General features: G+C 43.9%; 1 protein-coding gene across 1 annotated transcript in view; it reads left to right on the top strand.

Annotated features, from left to right (window-relative positions):
• The window catches only part of LOC120063050 (rho-related BTB domain-containing protein 2-like), a 65,010-nt gene that overhangs the window by 35,959 nt on the left and 12,427 nt on the right, over nucleotides 1-16,624 (top strand). The window contains exon 7 of the mRNA XM_039013174.1: nucleotides 2,980-3,098. Coding sequence (XP_038869102.1) covers nucleotides 2,980-3,098 — 119 coding nt within the window. The remainder of the gene's footprint in view (nucleotides 1-2,979; nucleotides 3,099-16,624) is intronic.

Genomic DNA, 16,624 nt, shown 5'->3' with positions numbered 1-16,624 from the left:
TGATGGTGGGATTCGCGTTTATTGCTGAAGGAATGAGCGTTACACCGAGGCCTGTACTCTGGAGCGGGATCGATTTGGAGGTGGAGGGTCCTTCATGGTCTGGGGCGGTGTGTCACAGCATCATCGGACTGAGCTTGTTGTCATTGCAGGCAATCTCAACGGTGTGCGTTACAGGGAACACATCCTCTTCCTTCATGTGGTACCCTTCCTGCAGGCTCATCCTGACATGACCCTCCAGCATGACAATGCCACCAGCCATACAGCTCGTTCTGTGCGTGATTTCCTGCAAGACAGGAATATCAGTGTTCTGCCATGTCCAGCGAAGAGCCTGGATCTCAATCCCATTGAGCACGTCTGGGACCTGTTGGATCAGAGGGTGAGGGCTAGGGCCATTCCCCCCAGAAACGTCAGTGAACTTGCAGGTGCCTTGGTGGAAGAGTGGGGTAACATCTCACAGCAAGAACTGGCAAATCTGGTGCAGTCCATGAGGAGGCGATGCACTGCAGTACTTAATGCAGCTGGTGGCCACACCAGATACCGACTGTTACTTTTGATTTTGACCCCCCCCTTTGTTCAGAGACACATTATTAAATGCCTGTTAGTCACATGTTTGTGGAACTTGTTCATTTTATGTCTCAGTTGTTGAATCTTGTTATGATCATACAAATATGTACACATGTTAAGTTTGCTGAAAATAAACGCAGTTGACAGTGAGGACTTTTCTTTTTTCGTTCAGTTTATCTCAAATCCAGTTGAAGTCGGAAGTTTACATACACTTAGGTTGGAGTCATTAAAACTCGTTTTTTAACCACTCCACAAAATTCTTGTTAACAAACTATAGTTTTGGCAAGTCGGTTATGACATCTACTTTGTGCATGACACAAGTAATGTTTCCAACAATTGTTTACAGACAGATTATTTCACTTATAATTCACTGTATCACAATTCCAGTGGGTCAGAAGTTTACATACACAAAGTTGACTGTGCCTTTAAACAGTTTGGAAAATTCCTGAAAATTATATCATGGCTTTAGTAGCTTCTGATAGGCTAATTGACCTAATTTGAGTCAATTGGAGGTGTACCTGTGGATGTACTTCAAGGCATACCTTCAAACTCAGTGCCTCTTTGCTTGACATCATGGGACAATGAAAAGAAATCAGCCAAGACCTCAGAAAAAAAAGGCAGACTATGGTTTGCAACTGCACATGGGGACAAAGATCATACTTTTGGGTGAAATGTCCTCTGGTCTGATGAAACAAAAATGGAACTGTTTGGCCATAATGACCATCGTTATGTTTGGAGGAAAAAGGGGGAGGCTTGCAAGCCGAAGAACACCATCCCAACCGTGAAGCACAGGGGTGGCAGCATCATGTTGTGGGGGTGCTTTGCTGCAGGAGGGACTGGTGCACTTCACACATAGACGGCAACATGAGGCAGGAAAATGATGTGGATATATTGATGCAACATCTCAAGACATCAGTCAGGAAGTTAAAGCTTGGTTGCAAATGGGTCTTCCAAATGGACAATGACCCCAAGCATACTTCTGAAGTTGTGGCAAAATGGCTTAAGGACAACAAAGTCAAGGTATTGGAGTGGCCATCACAAAGTCCTGACCTCAATCCTATAGAAAATTTGTGGGCAGAACTGAAAAAGCGTGTGCGAGCAAGAAGGCCTACAAACCTGACTCAGTTACACCAGCTCTGTCAGGAGGAATGGGCCAAAATTCACCCAACTTCTTGTGGGAAGCTTGTGGAAGGCTACCCAAAACGTTTGACCCAAGTTAAACAATTTAAAGGCAATGCTACCAAATACTAATTGGGTGTATGTACATTTCTGACCCACTTGGAATGTGATGAAAGAAATAAAAGCTGAAATAAATCATTCTCCCTACTGTTATTCTGACATTTCACATTCTTAAAATTAAGTGCTGATCCTAACTGACCTAAGACAGGGAATTTTTACTAGGATTAAATGTCAGGAATTGGGAAAAACTGAGTTTAAATGTATTTGGCTCAGGTGTATGTAAACTTCTGACTTCAACTGCATATACAGTACCAGTGTGGACACACCTACTCATTCCAGGGTTTTTCTTTATTTTACTATTTTCTACATTGTAGAAAAATAGTGAAGACATCGAAACTATGAAATAACACATGGAATCATGTAGTAACCAAAATATATTTTATATTTGATATTCTTCAAAGTAGCCACCTTGATAACAGCTTTGCACACTTTTGGCATTCTCTCAACCAGCTTCATGTAGTCTATTTTAGTTTAACCATAATATTTGTTGTAATAAATGTTCTGTATTTTCTGGTGGATTAAACTGAAATTGCAACCAACTTTCTATGGCTTGTTTTAAAAATAGCAATATTTTGGAGATAATTACATTTTCAAATAACCAAAAGTGAGAGGTTGTAATCTGAATAAAGGGAAATGGGCATTCTTGAATGGGGGACCAACTCCATATTTAATACCCATGATTTTGGAATGAGATGTTCGACAAGCAGGTGTCCACATACATTTGGTCATGTAGTGTACCTCCTGAATATAAATGATTTTCACGCTCTAGTGGTTTCTATGCCCTGTGAAGATTGGCGAGGCCTATAGGTCTGCCCTAGGATTTGGTTTTGATTTTTTTATAGAATGCTTCTTCTTTAGGAGGACATCTTTGGGCCTCCAAACAGAATAAATAGTTTGAGCCCTTCAAATGTGTGTATATATAGGTTTCAAACTTAGTATCTCAACTCTGCTTGTCACTGTGTGCCACCCTATCCCTCCCGTCTGTCAAATAGAGTTCTGTCTATCTGTCAATTTCTCTCTTGCTCTGTCTACCTCTCTCTATGTCTCTGTGTGCATCTGTCTGTCTGCATTTGTCTGTGTGTGTGTGTGTCTGTCTGTCTTCCCGTCTTTCTGTATCCTCGACTCTGTGGCTCACTCCGAGATGAGTGCTCAGTCTTTTCCCTCCCCCGGTTTTAGATGTGGTGTTCCACCTGGACGATGGATACCTGCCGGCCCACAAGCCCCTGCTCATCTCCAGCTGCGACTGGATGGCGGCCATGTTCCGGGGATCCTTCATGGAGAGCTACATCGAGGAGGTGAGTCAGGAGTAAGACTGCACAATTAATCGAAATGCACATCGAAATTGCAATATTGACATACGAAATATCCATATCGCAAGAGATCCATATTGCATGCAATATTTTCAAACGCCACTCAGCCATGTGTAACGTCCATTTTTATTGTTTACTCTTTTTGACGTCTCCGTCTCTCCTCTTGCGGCTGCTTCCCACACACACCAAGCCTCGCCCCCTGTCACTCAAGCAGCACAATTCAAGTCCAATCGCAATATCTGCTTAAATGAAATCGCAATTAGATTCTTTGCCCTTAGAGAGAGAGAGAGAGAGAGAGATGCTGGGGTTACAATGTCAAACCAGACACACATTTCCCAGTTGAACCTAGCAGTAGGAGAAATATCAAAGTGTTAGCTAAAGCTAAAGCTAAATGTGTGGGGAACTTATTATTGTGTAGGACACATGAGCTGGTGATGGTCAAGCAAATAACTGCCGGTCTCACGGTAATTGACCTGTTAATTAGCTTAAACACGTTTAGCATCTCCTGGCTTCCACGCACAGCCTACAAGCTACTGATCCAGACCTTTGGAACATCTACATTTTAAAAGTAGAATAAATCCATTTGATATAGCCTACACCATCACAATAAATCCATTATTTATTTTAGACAGGTCTAAAGAAACATGACATGAAGAAAATGTAGTCTATTTCAGAAGAACAGAATAGCATACTCTGAGTTGGCCTTATGTTAGGCCCTGATCTGGCTATGCCATCTGGCTGTGGGCTACACTATTTCATTTAGCAGACAATATTTGCTTAGAATTCTGTGCCATTATTTTTAAATTTTTCTATTGGTCAACTTCTGTGCAATAAATAAATATTCCAAACCTACTCTGGGACAGTTGTGGGATGTGATAGATGCCAAATTAATACAACCACTCGCATCCCAAAAACTTTTAAAAGCAATGAGGTTGATTGTTTAGCTTAAAATTTTAAGGCCATTTATTTTCACATTATAAGCGCAGCACTAGGCTAAAGTAGGCTAAAAGGGCTAATGTTCCAAAATGCTATCAATTAGCGGGAAAACTGTTCTCGAAAGTGATTGCAAATGTCATTATGCATGTAATGCTTTATTATAAAGGTGCATTTTTATGGTGAAAATGATCTTCCCCAAACGTGAAACTCATGCACAGCCTATGTATGCCAGTTAGTCTCTACACTGGTTATAAAGCGGATTAATGTGATTGGGGGAAAAAGGCATGCGCTGTTCCGTGCCTTAATGCGCAAGCTGGGCATCATTCACAAGTGATAATACACCATTCACAAGTGATAGGCTAATATTGTCACCCAGCAAACTATTCTTAATTTAATTCACAATAATATGTGTGAAATTAGTTTTGATTTAGAATGGACCATTATCATGCACCTGTCCCGGAACAGGGGCATGAGAGAAAAATACATGTCATCTATGCACTTAAATAGCGAATAGAGGACGCTCTTCCCATGGTTCGTTTTCATGCCAGCCAGGTAGGCTATGTTCCTGTGTTAAAGCGAATCAATGTGCTTTAATATTAGAAAAGTTGATGAACAAAATTGAGTAAACCTAGCCTATAGAAAGCTGATGGGATCCGCCTCTTTTTAATAGAGGCCATCAAAACTGTTTTCTCACACAATTACATAGCCTATAGAAATGTTGCGCAACATGAGCTAATGGGCACCCATGAGGTGTTTGAATACATTTTCATTGATGTCAGAGTGATTAGAGGGACAATAGAGTGCAGAGTTCCAGGCTGTTAGCAAGTTTGGTAGGCTACTAATGACCATCAGCAGCATCAGAGCTTGGAGAAGCCTAATTACCACACATACCGCCCGCATTCCTGCCTGGTATCAACATACTGTCATTTTACAGCCTCATCTGATCGAGAAGAGGCTATTGAGGGAGGCTGAGAGAGATGGTAGAGTAGCAAACAGTATGTATCGCAAAGGGAGCTCTTTTTCCTTTGACATTTGACCCCAAGACAACAGTGTAACATGACATGCATTCACGTTAGAGAGCTACCCATGAGCAGTACATGAGAAACAATCCAGGAACACACAACAGGCTATATATAGTAGCTAGAACACAGGATATTGTGGAACTGTGGCCCGGATGGTTCCGGATTCTCAGAGCCCCAGCATCCCTCTCCTTATCCAGGTCAGTATTCCCTGTACAGGGTGTCCGGTTACCCCCAGTTTCTCTCTAACGGCTCGGGTTCTAGAAACACTACTCCTCCTGGACAGGGCTACGGACCGGGCCGACCCACCCAGGGAGGGAGCGCCTGTCTCTGGGGGCTGTGGGTGTCTGCTGCCTGTGCCCTTCTGACGAACTAGATCCCCCAGGTATGGTTACAGGCTTTGGGTTACAGCCCTTCCAGGAAGCCGGCAGCCCCAGGACGCTGGCATGGTCCGATAGATGCTCTTACAGCCAGAATCTACAGGGAGGGAGGGTTGGGGGTTAAGGTAGAGTGGACAGGGTCATGGTGCAGGGTGGGGGTCATTTTGTCTATAAGGACATTTGTAAAACACCAAAAGCAGTGAGGGTGGGGGTCGACAGTGGAGGCTACAGGGATGCTTGCCAGTATCCATGGTAACCCTGAAAGCTTCATGTTTGTCCCATTGTGGCACTCTTTATGGCGTTTCGCTGGCACAGTGCAGTGGCCAGGTGCACATCTAACAAAGACTGAGAAACTGGACAATGTGAAGCTGTCATTGTGTGCATGTGAGATTTTATATAGTGGAGCAGCCAGGATAGTGGGATAGAGTCCTAGATGCTTACGGTTGCACACTCACCTCAGTTTGAAATCTCGGGCACAAAAACCCTCACACATCCCTCTTTTTCCCTGCTTAGCTGGCTGGCCTTGCGGTGCATTGACAAAACCTCCGTTGGGGTGGCACCAATGTGGCTGTGGTTGTGAGCAGTGCCATTGTGCCTGATGCAGGCAGATGGGTCCCCTTGTCACTAATGTATTTCCACGTGCTGTCTGAGACACACCTCCCGAAGCAAGCATCAGTTAGCCTGGAACTAGACTCGTGCTAGGCCCATCTCCCGGCTAGCTGAAGAGGTCCATCAGCTACTCCTTGGGCTACAATACCTATTTTGACAATTGGCCTGGATCCCTTTTACTGCCGACACAGAGCCCCGTCGATCCATCACGACTGGTCTACCGACGTAATCCGCCCGAGGGGGTTTCAACAGGCTCCTCTGTCGCGACATCCCCTGAAGGCCCATCCGCTAGCCTGCTAACCACGGCCCGCTAGCTGTCTAGAGCATATCGGACTGTTAGCTAAAGAGGTCCATCAGTTAATTTCTTGGGCTACAATACCTATTTTGTCAATTGGCCTGGACCCTTTTACTGCTTACACGGAGCCCTGCCGATCCATCACGGCTGGTCTGCCGACGTAACCGTCCGAGGGGACTACAACAGACTCTTCCTTCGCAACGTCCCCCTAAGGCCCTTCTGCTAGCCCCGGCACGCTAGCTGTCTGAATCGCCGTGTCTCCAGCTCGCCTAGCTACTCACTGGTCCCTATGATCACTCGGCTACGCATGCCTCTCCCTAATGTCAATATGCCTTGTCCATTGCTGTTTTGGTTAGTGATTATTGTCTTATTTCACTGTAGAGCCTCCAGCCCTGCTCAATATGCCTTAGCTAGCCATTTTGTTCCACCTCCCACACATGCGGTGACCTCATCTGGTTTAAATGGTGTCCCTAGAGACAAAACCTCTCTCATCGTCACTCAATGCCTAGGTTTACCTCCACTGTATTCACATCCTACCATACTCTTGTCTGTACATTATGCCTTGAATCTATTCTTCCACGCCCAGAAACCTGCTCCTTTTACTCTCTGTTCCGAGCGCACTAAACGATCAGTTCTTATAGCCTTTAGCGGTACCCTTATCCTACTCCTCCTCTGTACCTCTGGTGATGTAGAGGTTAATCCAGGCCCTGCAGCGCCTAGCTCCACTCCCATTCCCCTGGCGCTCTCATTTGTTGACTTCTGTAACTGTAAAAGCCTTGGTTTCATGCATGTTAACAAAGAAGCCTCCTCCCTAAGTTTGTTTTATTCAGTGTTTTAGCACACTCTGCCAACCCGAATGTCCTAGCCATGTCTGAATCCTGGCTTAGGAAGGCCACAAAAAAACAGAAATGTCCATCCCTAACTATAACATTTTCCGACAAGATAGACCTGCCAAAGGGGGTGGAGTTGCAATCTACTGCAGAGATAGCCTGCAGAGTTCTGTCATACTATCCAGGTCTGTGCCCAAACAATTCAAGCTTCTACTTCTAAAAATCCACCTTTCTAGAAACAAGTCTCTCACCGTTGCCGCTTGTTATAGACCACCTTCAGCCCCAGCTGTGCACTGAACACCATATGTGAATTGATTGCCCCCCATTTATCTTCAAAGCTTGTTAATTGCCCCCCATCTATCTTCAGACCTAAACTGGGACATACTTAACACCCTGGCCGTCCTACAATCTAAGCTAGATGCCCTCAATCTCACACAGATGATCAATGAACCTACCAGGTAGAACCCCAAATCTGTAAACACGGGCACCCTCATAGATATCATCCTGACCAACCTGCCCTCTAAATACACCTCTGCCTCATTGCCTGCGTCCGTAATGGGTCTGCGGTCAAACAACCACCCCTCATCACTGTCAAACACTCCCTAAAACACTTCAGCGAGCAGGCCTTTCTAATCGACCTGGCCCGGTATCCTGGAAGGTTATTGACCTCATTCCGTCAGTAGAGGATGCCTGGTTATTCAAAAGTGCTTTCCTCACCATCTTAAATAAGCATGCCCCATTCAAAAAATGTAGAACCAGGAACAGATATAACTCTTGGTTCACTCCAGATCTGACTGTCCTTGACCAGCACAAAAACATCCTGTGGTGTACTGCATTAGCATTGAATAGCCCCCGCGATATGCAACTTTTCAGGGAAGTTAGGAACCAATATACACAGGCAGTTAGGAAAGCAAAGGCTAGCTTTTTCAAATAGAAATTTGCATCCTGTAGCACAAACTCCAAAAAGTTCTGGGACACTGTAAAGTCCATGGAGAATAAGAGCACCTCCTCCCAGCTGCCCACTGCACTGAGGCTAGGAAACACTGTCACCACCGATAAATCCACGATAATTGAGAATTTCAATAAGCATTTTTCTACAGCTGGCCATGCTTTCCACCTGGCCACTCCTACCCCGGTCAACAGCCCTGCATGCCCCGCAGCAACTTGCCCAAGCGTCCCCCATTTCTCCTTCACCCAAATCCAGATAGCTGATGTTCTGAAAGAGTTGTGAAATCTGGACCCCTACAAATCAGCTGGGCTAGACAATCTGGACCCTCTCTTTCTAAAATTATACGCTGCAATTGTTGCAACCCCTATTACTAGCCTGTTCAACCTCTCTTTCGTATCGTCTTGAGATCCCCAAAGATTGTAAAGCTGCCACGGTCATCCACCTCTTCAAAGGGGGAGACACTCTAGACCCAAACTGTTACAGACCTATATCTATCCTACCCTGCCTTTCTAAGGTCTTCGAAAGCCAAGTTAACAAACAGATCACCGACCGTTTTGAATTTCACCGTACCTTCTCCGCTATGCAATCTGGTTTACGAGCTGGTCATAGGTGCACCTCAGCCACGCTCTAGGTCCTAAACGATATCATAACCATCATTGATAAAAGACAATGCTGTGCAGCCGTATTCATCGACCTGGCCAAAGCTTTCGACTCTGTCAATCACCACATTCTTATCGGCAGACTCAACAGCCTTGGTTTCTCAAATGACTGCCTCACCTGGTTCACCAACTACTTCTCAGACAGAGTTCAGTGTGTCAAATCGGAGGGCCTGTTGTCCGGACCTCTGGCAGTCTCTATGGGGGTGCCACAGGGTTCAATTCTCGGGCCGACTCTTTTCTCTGTATACATCAATAATGTCGCTCTTGCTGCTGGTCATTCTCTGATCCATGTCTACGCAGACGACACCATTCTGTATACTTCTGGCCCTTCTTTGGACACTGTGTTAACTAACCTCCAGACGAGCTCCAATGCCAACTCTCCTTCCGTGGCCTCCAACTGCTCTTAAATGCAAGTAAAACTAAATGCATGCTCTTTAACCGATCTCTGCCCGCACCTGCCTGCCCGTCCAGCATCACTACTCTGGCGGGTTCTGATTTAGAATATGTGGACAACTACAAATACCTAGGTGTCTGGTTAGACTGTAAACTCTCCTTCCAGACTCACATTAAGCATCTCCAATCCAAAATTAAATCTAGAATCAGCTTCCTATTTCGCAACAAAGCATCGTGCACTCATGCTGCCAAACACTCTCGTAAAACTGACTATCCTACCGATCCTTGACGTCGGCGATGTCATTTACAAAATAGCCTCAACACTCTATTCAGCAAATTGGATTTAGTCTATCACAGTGCCATCCGTTTTGTCACCAAAGCCCATATACTACCCACTACTGCGACCTGTATGTACTCGTTGGCTTGTCCTCGCTTCAAATTCGTTGCCAAACCCACTGGCTCCAGGTCATCTATAAGTCTTTGCTAGGTAAAGCCCCGCCTTGTCTCAGCTCACTGGTCACCATAGCAGCACCCACCCATAGCACACGCTCAAACAGGTATATTTCGTCCTTTGGCCTCATTTCCTTCCAGTTCTCTGCTGCCAATTACTGGAACAAATTGCAAAAATCACTGAAGCTGGAGACTCATATCTCCCTCACTAACTTTCATTATCAGCTGTCAGAGCAACTCACAGATCATTGCACCTGTAAATAGCTCATCCAACTACCTCATCCCCATATTGTTATTCATTTTTTTGCTCCTTTGCACCCCAGTATCTCTACTTGCACATTCATCTTCTGCACATCTTTCACTCCAGTGTTTAATTGCTAAATTGTAATTACTTCACCACCATGGCCTATTTATTGCCTTACCTCTCTAATCTTACCTCATTTGCACTCACTGTATATAGATTTTTTCCCTATTGTATAATTTGTTTATTCCAAGTGTAACTCTGTGTTGTTGTTTGTGTCTCACTGCTTTGCTTTATCTTGGCCAGGTCGCAGTTGTAAATGAGAACTTGTTCTCAACTGGCCTACCTGGTTAAATAAAGGTGAAATAAAAATTTGAAATCTGACTGGTGAGTGTCTGGCTATTTTCTGAGCCAGCCTCAATGGAGCAGAGGCGAGACACTTGATGTAGCACTCAGCACAGACGCTCAAAAGGAGGGAATTTTTTTGTTGTTGCTTTGCTTAGCAGCAAGGCCCTGGAATGACAGTTTTTCAGGCTCCTCTCTATTCAGGAGGAAAATAACTCCGAGGGGTGGTCAGGGTTGAAAAGAAGAAAGAAGAAGTGAAGCTCGACTAGTGAAAGGAAAACAAAACGAGCGAGAGGTTGAAAAGAGACTTCTGAAAAAGGGCGTGGGAGGCGAGAGCACTTGTCAGAGCGACGGTTGCGCGTGGAGAAGCGTGCGTCTTTGGAGTCTCTGACCAAACCGTGTACTGTACCGTGACTCATCTCGCGCCTCTGTTTCAAAGTGTGTCGAGTTTCACTTCTTCTTCTTTTCAACCCTGACCACCCCTCGGAGTTATTTTCCTCCTGAATAGAGCGGAGCCTGAAAAAACTGTCGTTCCAGGACCTTGCTGCTAAGCAAAGCAACAAAAAAAAAATTGTCCTCTGTTTGAGCGAGACTGGATTTCTATCTGTCTGCTATTAGCCAGCACAGTGCTTTCTTTAACACCTTTCCCTTTGAGTTGTCTCGCCACACTCCACTTTCACTTCCTTCACACGTAATTTTAGACTCACTCTTCGTGTTCATGCAGTGCTGTGAAAACACTGCTATTCTGGTCCTGCCAACAATTAACTCAATAAGCCCCTCCCTGATTGGATAGTTTGGTTTGAATGCCCTTCTGATGATGAGTAAGGAGTTCATCAAAGTTCATCTGAACAGCACCCACAAAGAATCATACAAACAATTGCAGGATAACGACAAGTTATTAGTAGCTGCATGTCAGGACAACCAACTTTAGCAGTTTGCAATTAAAGAGCAGAAACATGACAACCTAATTCAAATGAGTTTGAAAAAGAGAAGAAGCACTGGTTAATTTATTCTTCCAGTCTGGCAAGTCCACAAGATTAGCCAGCCTTCAGAAAATTCTACCAAACACTTGGTCCCAAATGTAAAAGTCCTGTCACTGCTAGAGTAAATGAGTCGATTGTTTTGCAAATGGATACAGCAACTCAGTTAGTTAATGAGATTCTTGAAAGAGCCATGAAAAATAACCCTGTGTGTAGACCGATGGATCAAGAAAGGACTGACTGTTTCGCTAATGGGCATATCAGCCTGCTTCTATCACCCCTCCAAGACACGGCATGCGTTGCTCAACCTCCAGAGCTGGCCATAGCTTTGAACGGCGCGGCAGAAATGTCTGAATCTGAGTTGGACAATGACGATTATCCTTTTACATCCAAGTCACGTTTAAGATTGATTTATAATTTAAACCTAACTGGAAAATAGGGGTTAGGTTGTAGAGAGTCAAAGGACCATAAATGTAATAAGAAACCTTAGTTGCTGGCTTAAGGCCGGTAGCAACCACTACAGAATGTCCGGTCAGAATAATAATCCATTAAAGAACCGTTATCTGTAATAAACGTTTTCTAAAGACATCTGGACTTGTTCTTGCCGGACAGACCTGTGGCAGTGGAACCATATACACTGGTACCTACTGCTCATTGTTCATGGTCCTCCCGGATCAGCTCTTAGTATTTTTTACGAACCAAACTTATGACTTGACCCATCACCCAGTGGCAAGAAGTGACATTCATAGGCCTACGACACATAAATGACTCCTAGCCTCCCACACGTAACCCAAACCGGCTGCGCGCGTGCGCCATCGTGCATACATTGATTTTGTCCCCCCCACACCAAACGCGATCACGACACGCAGGTTAAAATATCAAAACAAACTCTGAACCAATGACATTAATTTGGGGACAGGTCGAAAAGCATTAAACATGTATGGCAATTTAGCTAGCTAGCTTGCACTTGCTAGCTAACGTTAATTTGTCCTATTTAGCTAGCTTGCTGTTGCTAGCTACTTTGTCCTGGGATATAAACATTGAGTTGTTATTTTACCTGAAATGCACAACGACCTCTACTCCGACAATTAATCCACACATAAAACGGCCAACCGAATTGTTTCTAGTCATCTCTCCTCCTTCCAGGCTTTTTCATCTTTGAACTTATATGGTGATCGCATCTAAACTTTCATTGTATTACCACGACAACCGGCAACAAAGTTTGTCTTTCAATCACCCACGTGGGTATAACCAATGAGGAGATGGCACGTGGGTACCTGCTTCTATAAACCAATGAGGAGATGACTTTCAGTGCGATCTGCGTCAGAAATAGGAAAGACTTCTATTTTTATCCCTTGGCGTCGCAGACGCTCGTTGGCGCGCGCCAGCAGTGTGGGTGCAATAATTGTAATAACATGGATTTCTAAATGTATTTTGTGACGCTCGCGCATGCGGCGTGTCCTGTCTGGTCAGCATGTAAGGGTACTTTCTGTCCATAACACAAAAAATATAAAAACGAAATAGAAATTATTTTATAAAACTCAAACTAAATAAAAACGAGTAAATCAGGTTTCAAAACTAACTGAAACTCAACAGAATTTAAAATAAAAATCTAAAAAACGAATAGAAATTAAAGCTAATAGAAGAATCACTAAACTATAATAACCTCCTGTGGTTTTCCATATGAGGGTGTGTGCCCCAGTGGCTTATCTCTGGCTAGTTCAGTGTGAAAGCCTGTCACATTCCTCTCACACAAGACTAACGGTGACAGGAGACACGATGAAAGGGGTGAAGGAAGGGAGGGAGAGACAGGGTACGTTTGCAACAGAAGTATAATGGTAGGAGGCGTTCCTGCCACCACGTTCCAGCTCCTCTTGCTCTCCTCTCTCTCCTCTCTTTCTCTTTCAAAATCTTTCTCGTGGTGGTAATGGCGGTTTGGTTTCTGACGACGTGCCGTTTGACATTTTGACACCGCTTACTTCAACTTTCCCCCCCCGGCTACCTTTTCTCTGTCGTGTTCTCTAAAGTTACTTGTCTCCATTTCCTCTTTTTCTGTCAACCAATCACTTCTTAAACCAACGAGGGTGAGTTGGGAAAGGATGCTGAATGACAGAAAAATCTAGCTCATCCCTAAATTGCCCTGGGCCCCCATAACGTTCCCTGTGTCTCCCTGTCTCCCTGTCTCTGGTGACCTAGCGCTGTGTCCATTCATTGCCCCGCTCCTCTGTCTGGGCGAGAGAACTTTGAACAGGAGCGTCCACCTGTGTCTCTACCTTGAACTTTCCGCCATAATAAAGGGTCACTGCCATGCTGACATTCTCCTAATTGGCACAGAGACAGGCAGGTGAGGGGCACCTGAGGAAGGACCCCTGTGGTTCCCATAGCTCTACCCACCTCTAACCCTCTCCTGGCTAGACCACATGGCATTGCTCAATAGTGGTGTTGAGACTGCTCTGAGACTTTTTAAAATGTGTTGTTCTTTTAATACAACCTTTTGACCAACATATTGGGCTGAAAGGATGAAATGTAAAACAGAAAATGTAATTGAATCACTACCTTGGTCAGAACTTACCTGACGCTAAGCACAGTTATAATGTATTATAAACATTTATTTTTACTGCTCTAATTACGTTGATAACCCGTTTTTAATAGCAATAAGGCACCTCGGGGGTTGTCCCTGGTCCCTGGTTCGAATCCAGGCTGCATCACATCCGGCTGTGATTGGGAGTGCCAGAGGGCGGCGCACAATTGGTCCAGCGTCTTCCAGGTTTGGCCGGGGTAGGCCGTCATTGTAAATAAGAATTTGTTCTTAACTGACTTGCCTAGTTAAATAAAATAAAACATAAAAAATACTCAAGTAGTTTTTTTTATATCTGTACTATACTATTTATATTTTTGACAACTTGTACTTTTACTCCACTACATTCCTAAAGAAAATAATGTACTTTTTACTCCATACATTTTACCTGACACCCAAAATTACCTTTTTAATTTTCAATGCTTAGCAGGACAGGAAAATGGTCCAATTCACTCACTTATCAAGAGTGAGTGGTCATCCCTACTGCCTCAGATCTCACTAAACACATTGTAAGCAATTTTAAATGATTTATACTTTAACTTTTATACTTACGTATATTTAAAACCAAATACTTTTAGACTTTTACTGGGTGACTTTCACTTTACCTTGAGTCATTTTCTATTAAGATATCTTTACTTTTACTCAAGTATGATAATTGGGTACTTTTACCACCACCATATGTTGCGAAGTGCCTGGATACAGCCCTTGCCGTGGTATATTGGCCATATACCGCACCCCCTTGTGCCTTATTGCTTAACAACCCCTAGCGTTCAGAGTGGTGCAAAGTTTAAAAAAATGTATATGCTGTGTGTGCGCATGTGTGTGAGGGCAGGTGGGAGAAGATGAAGAGAAGGTTTACCATGATCTGATGTTGCAATCTGCAGTCCCAGCAGTTTTCTTTCTATCTCTCCCAAAATCGCCCCCTGTAAACTCCTTGGCCGTCACTGTGGCAGTGGGAATAAGTGTGCCTTTTGTTTGCTCTCCTCTCAGGAGAGAAACACACTTGGACCCTCTCCAGGTTCTGAACAAGTTTCAAGATGGAGGGGGGGGGGGGGGGGGGGGGGGGGGGGGGGGGTCATGGCCTACCGTCAACTAATACACTGCACTAAGGATAGAGTAGTCTTCATGAATCTGGTATTTTCTTAACAGAACTTCTCCTCGGACACTTTTCTCCAGTGGCAGTGTTCATTTTGGCAGCTGATTTAGATTTAGTTTTAGTCTTAAAATACCTTTTAGTCTTAGTCACATTTTAGTCATTTCATCCATTGTTAGTTTTAGTCATTATCAGTCGACTTAAACTAGACCATTTTTGTCTAGTTTTAGTCACAACCATTTTAGTCACATAATAGTCAGTGTATTTTCTTCTATTAAATAATGAATATTTAGGCAGATGGCCTTGTCCAACTAGGCCTACTATCCCCTCGTATAGATTGATATTGTAGCTGATTGTAACTAATGCCAGCCATAGTTAACCATATAGGCTTAAAGCCTTGGCTACAGGTTATACAATTAACAGCTCTGATTTTCTCCCCGCCATAACCAACAAGGGGGTAAATAAGTCGGTTTCCTTAAGGGGTAGAATTTGAGCTTTCCAAAAATTCCAACGCTATTACTGTCCTCCTAATATTCAGCAAATAGCATTCATTTTCCCCGTAGAATAAGGCAACCGCAACTCGCATTCGAGGACCGCAGCGCGAGGGCGGCAACACAGATGAATGAATAGAAGCGCACATGGAAAAGTAGAACTTCGGATGTGATCAAAGCGAAAATAGCCTACATGAAAGTAAGAGAGAGGTTAAACATTGTTTCTATACTGAACAAAAATATTAACAAAAATATAAATTGCGACATGCATCAATTTCAATGACGGTGGCTTATCTTTGCAAACCAGAAATGCTCACTAACAGGGATGTAAACAAATTCGTCCACAAAATTTTAGAGAAATAAGCTTTTTGTGCGTATGAAAAATTACTGGGGTCTTTTATTTCAGCTCATGAAACATGGGACCAACACTTTACATGTTGCGTTTATATTTTTGTTAAGTATAGTTGAGGTTAGTTACAAGTCAAATGTCCTGGCTTCGCATCAGTTCAAAAGATTGACGGGTGACATAAGTGGCCACCTGGGAGCTGTGTAGGAGGGCTGGGCAGATCAGCTCAATCTGACCCTGCAGCTGAAAGATGTCAATTCTGCCAATGAGAGGATGTTCTGCATGCATGTTTAGGATTGGACAAAACTGATGAAAAGCAGCTTCATGTCAAATGATATATCCATTGATCTCGCATGGAATTCTCATCTCGTTAGATGTTCGTCAACTAAAATGAGAAGTGATTTGTAATCGTTTTTTTGCAGGGCATTTCGTCTGATTGTCGCCATAGTTTTAGTCAGGAAAAATAGGTTGTTGACGAGTATCTTTCATCATGGCTATTGTTGACAAAATTAACACTGATCCGGTGTGCGTGAGGTTAAATGTTTTCCTGAACCGAACTCTTCAAAGAACCACACAGCCACATGTCTATTGCACCTCAGCCCAGCCCATTCTGCCTGTATGGGTAGCTCTGATCAGCCTGTGTGCTACTGCTCCAACAACAGACAATCTTATTGGAGCAGGACACAGTGAGAAGCAAACAGTGAGCGAATATTACCTTATTTTCTGTAGCTGTACTTTTGTACTTGTTTTATCTGGATATGGGGACACATTAGCCTTTTCTTTTTGTGTGTACTGCTCCATTTTGGATGTGCTTACGTAAATGGTCCAGTCAGAGGTGTTTTCTCCTCGGTCCATCCCACAGCTCTGCTTCAAGCTCTGTCCCACAATGACATCCAAGCCATCTATGCCACGTGCGG

Source organism: Salvelinus namaycush, chromosome 18 (assembly GCF_016432855.1).
Source record: "Salvelinus namaycush isolate Seneca chromosome 18, SaNama_1.0, whole genome shotgun sequence".
Taxonomy (NCBI): Eukaryota; Metazoa; Chordata; class Actinopteri; order Salmoniformes; family Salmonidae; genus Salvelinus; species Salvelinus namaycush.
Note: the sequence above shows the minus strand (reverse complement) of the source record. Positions and strands in the feature narration are given on the sequence as shown.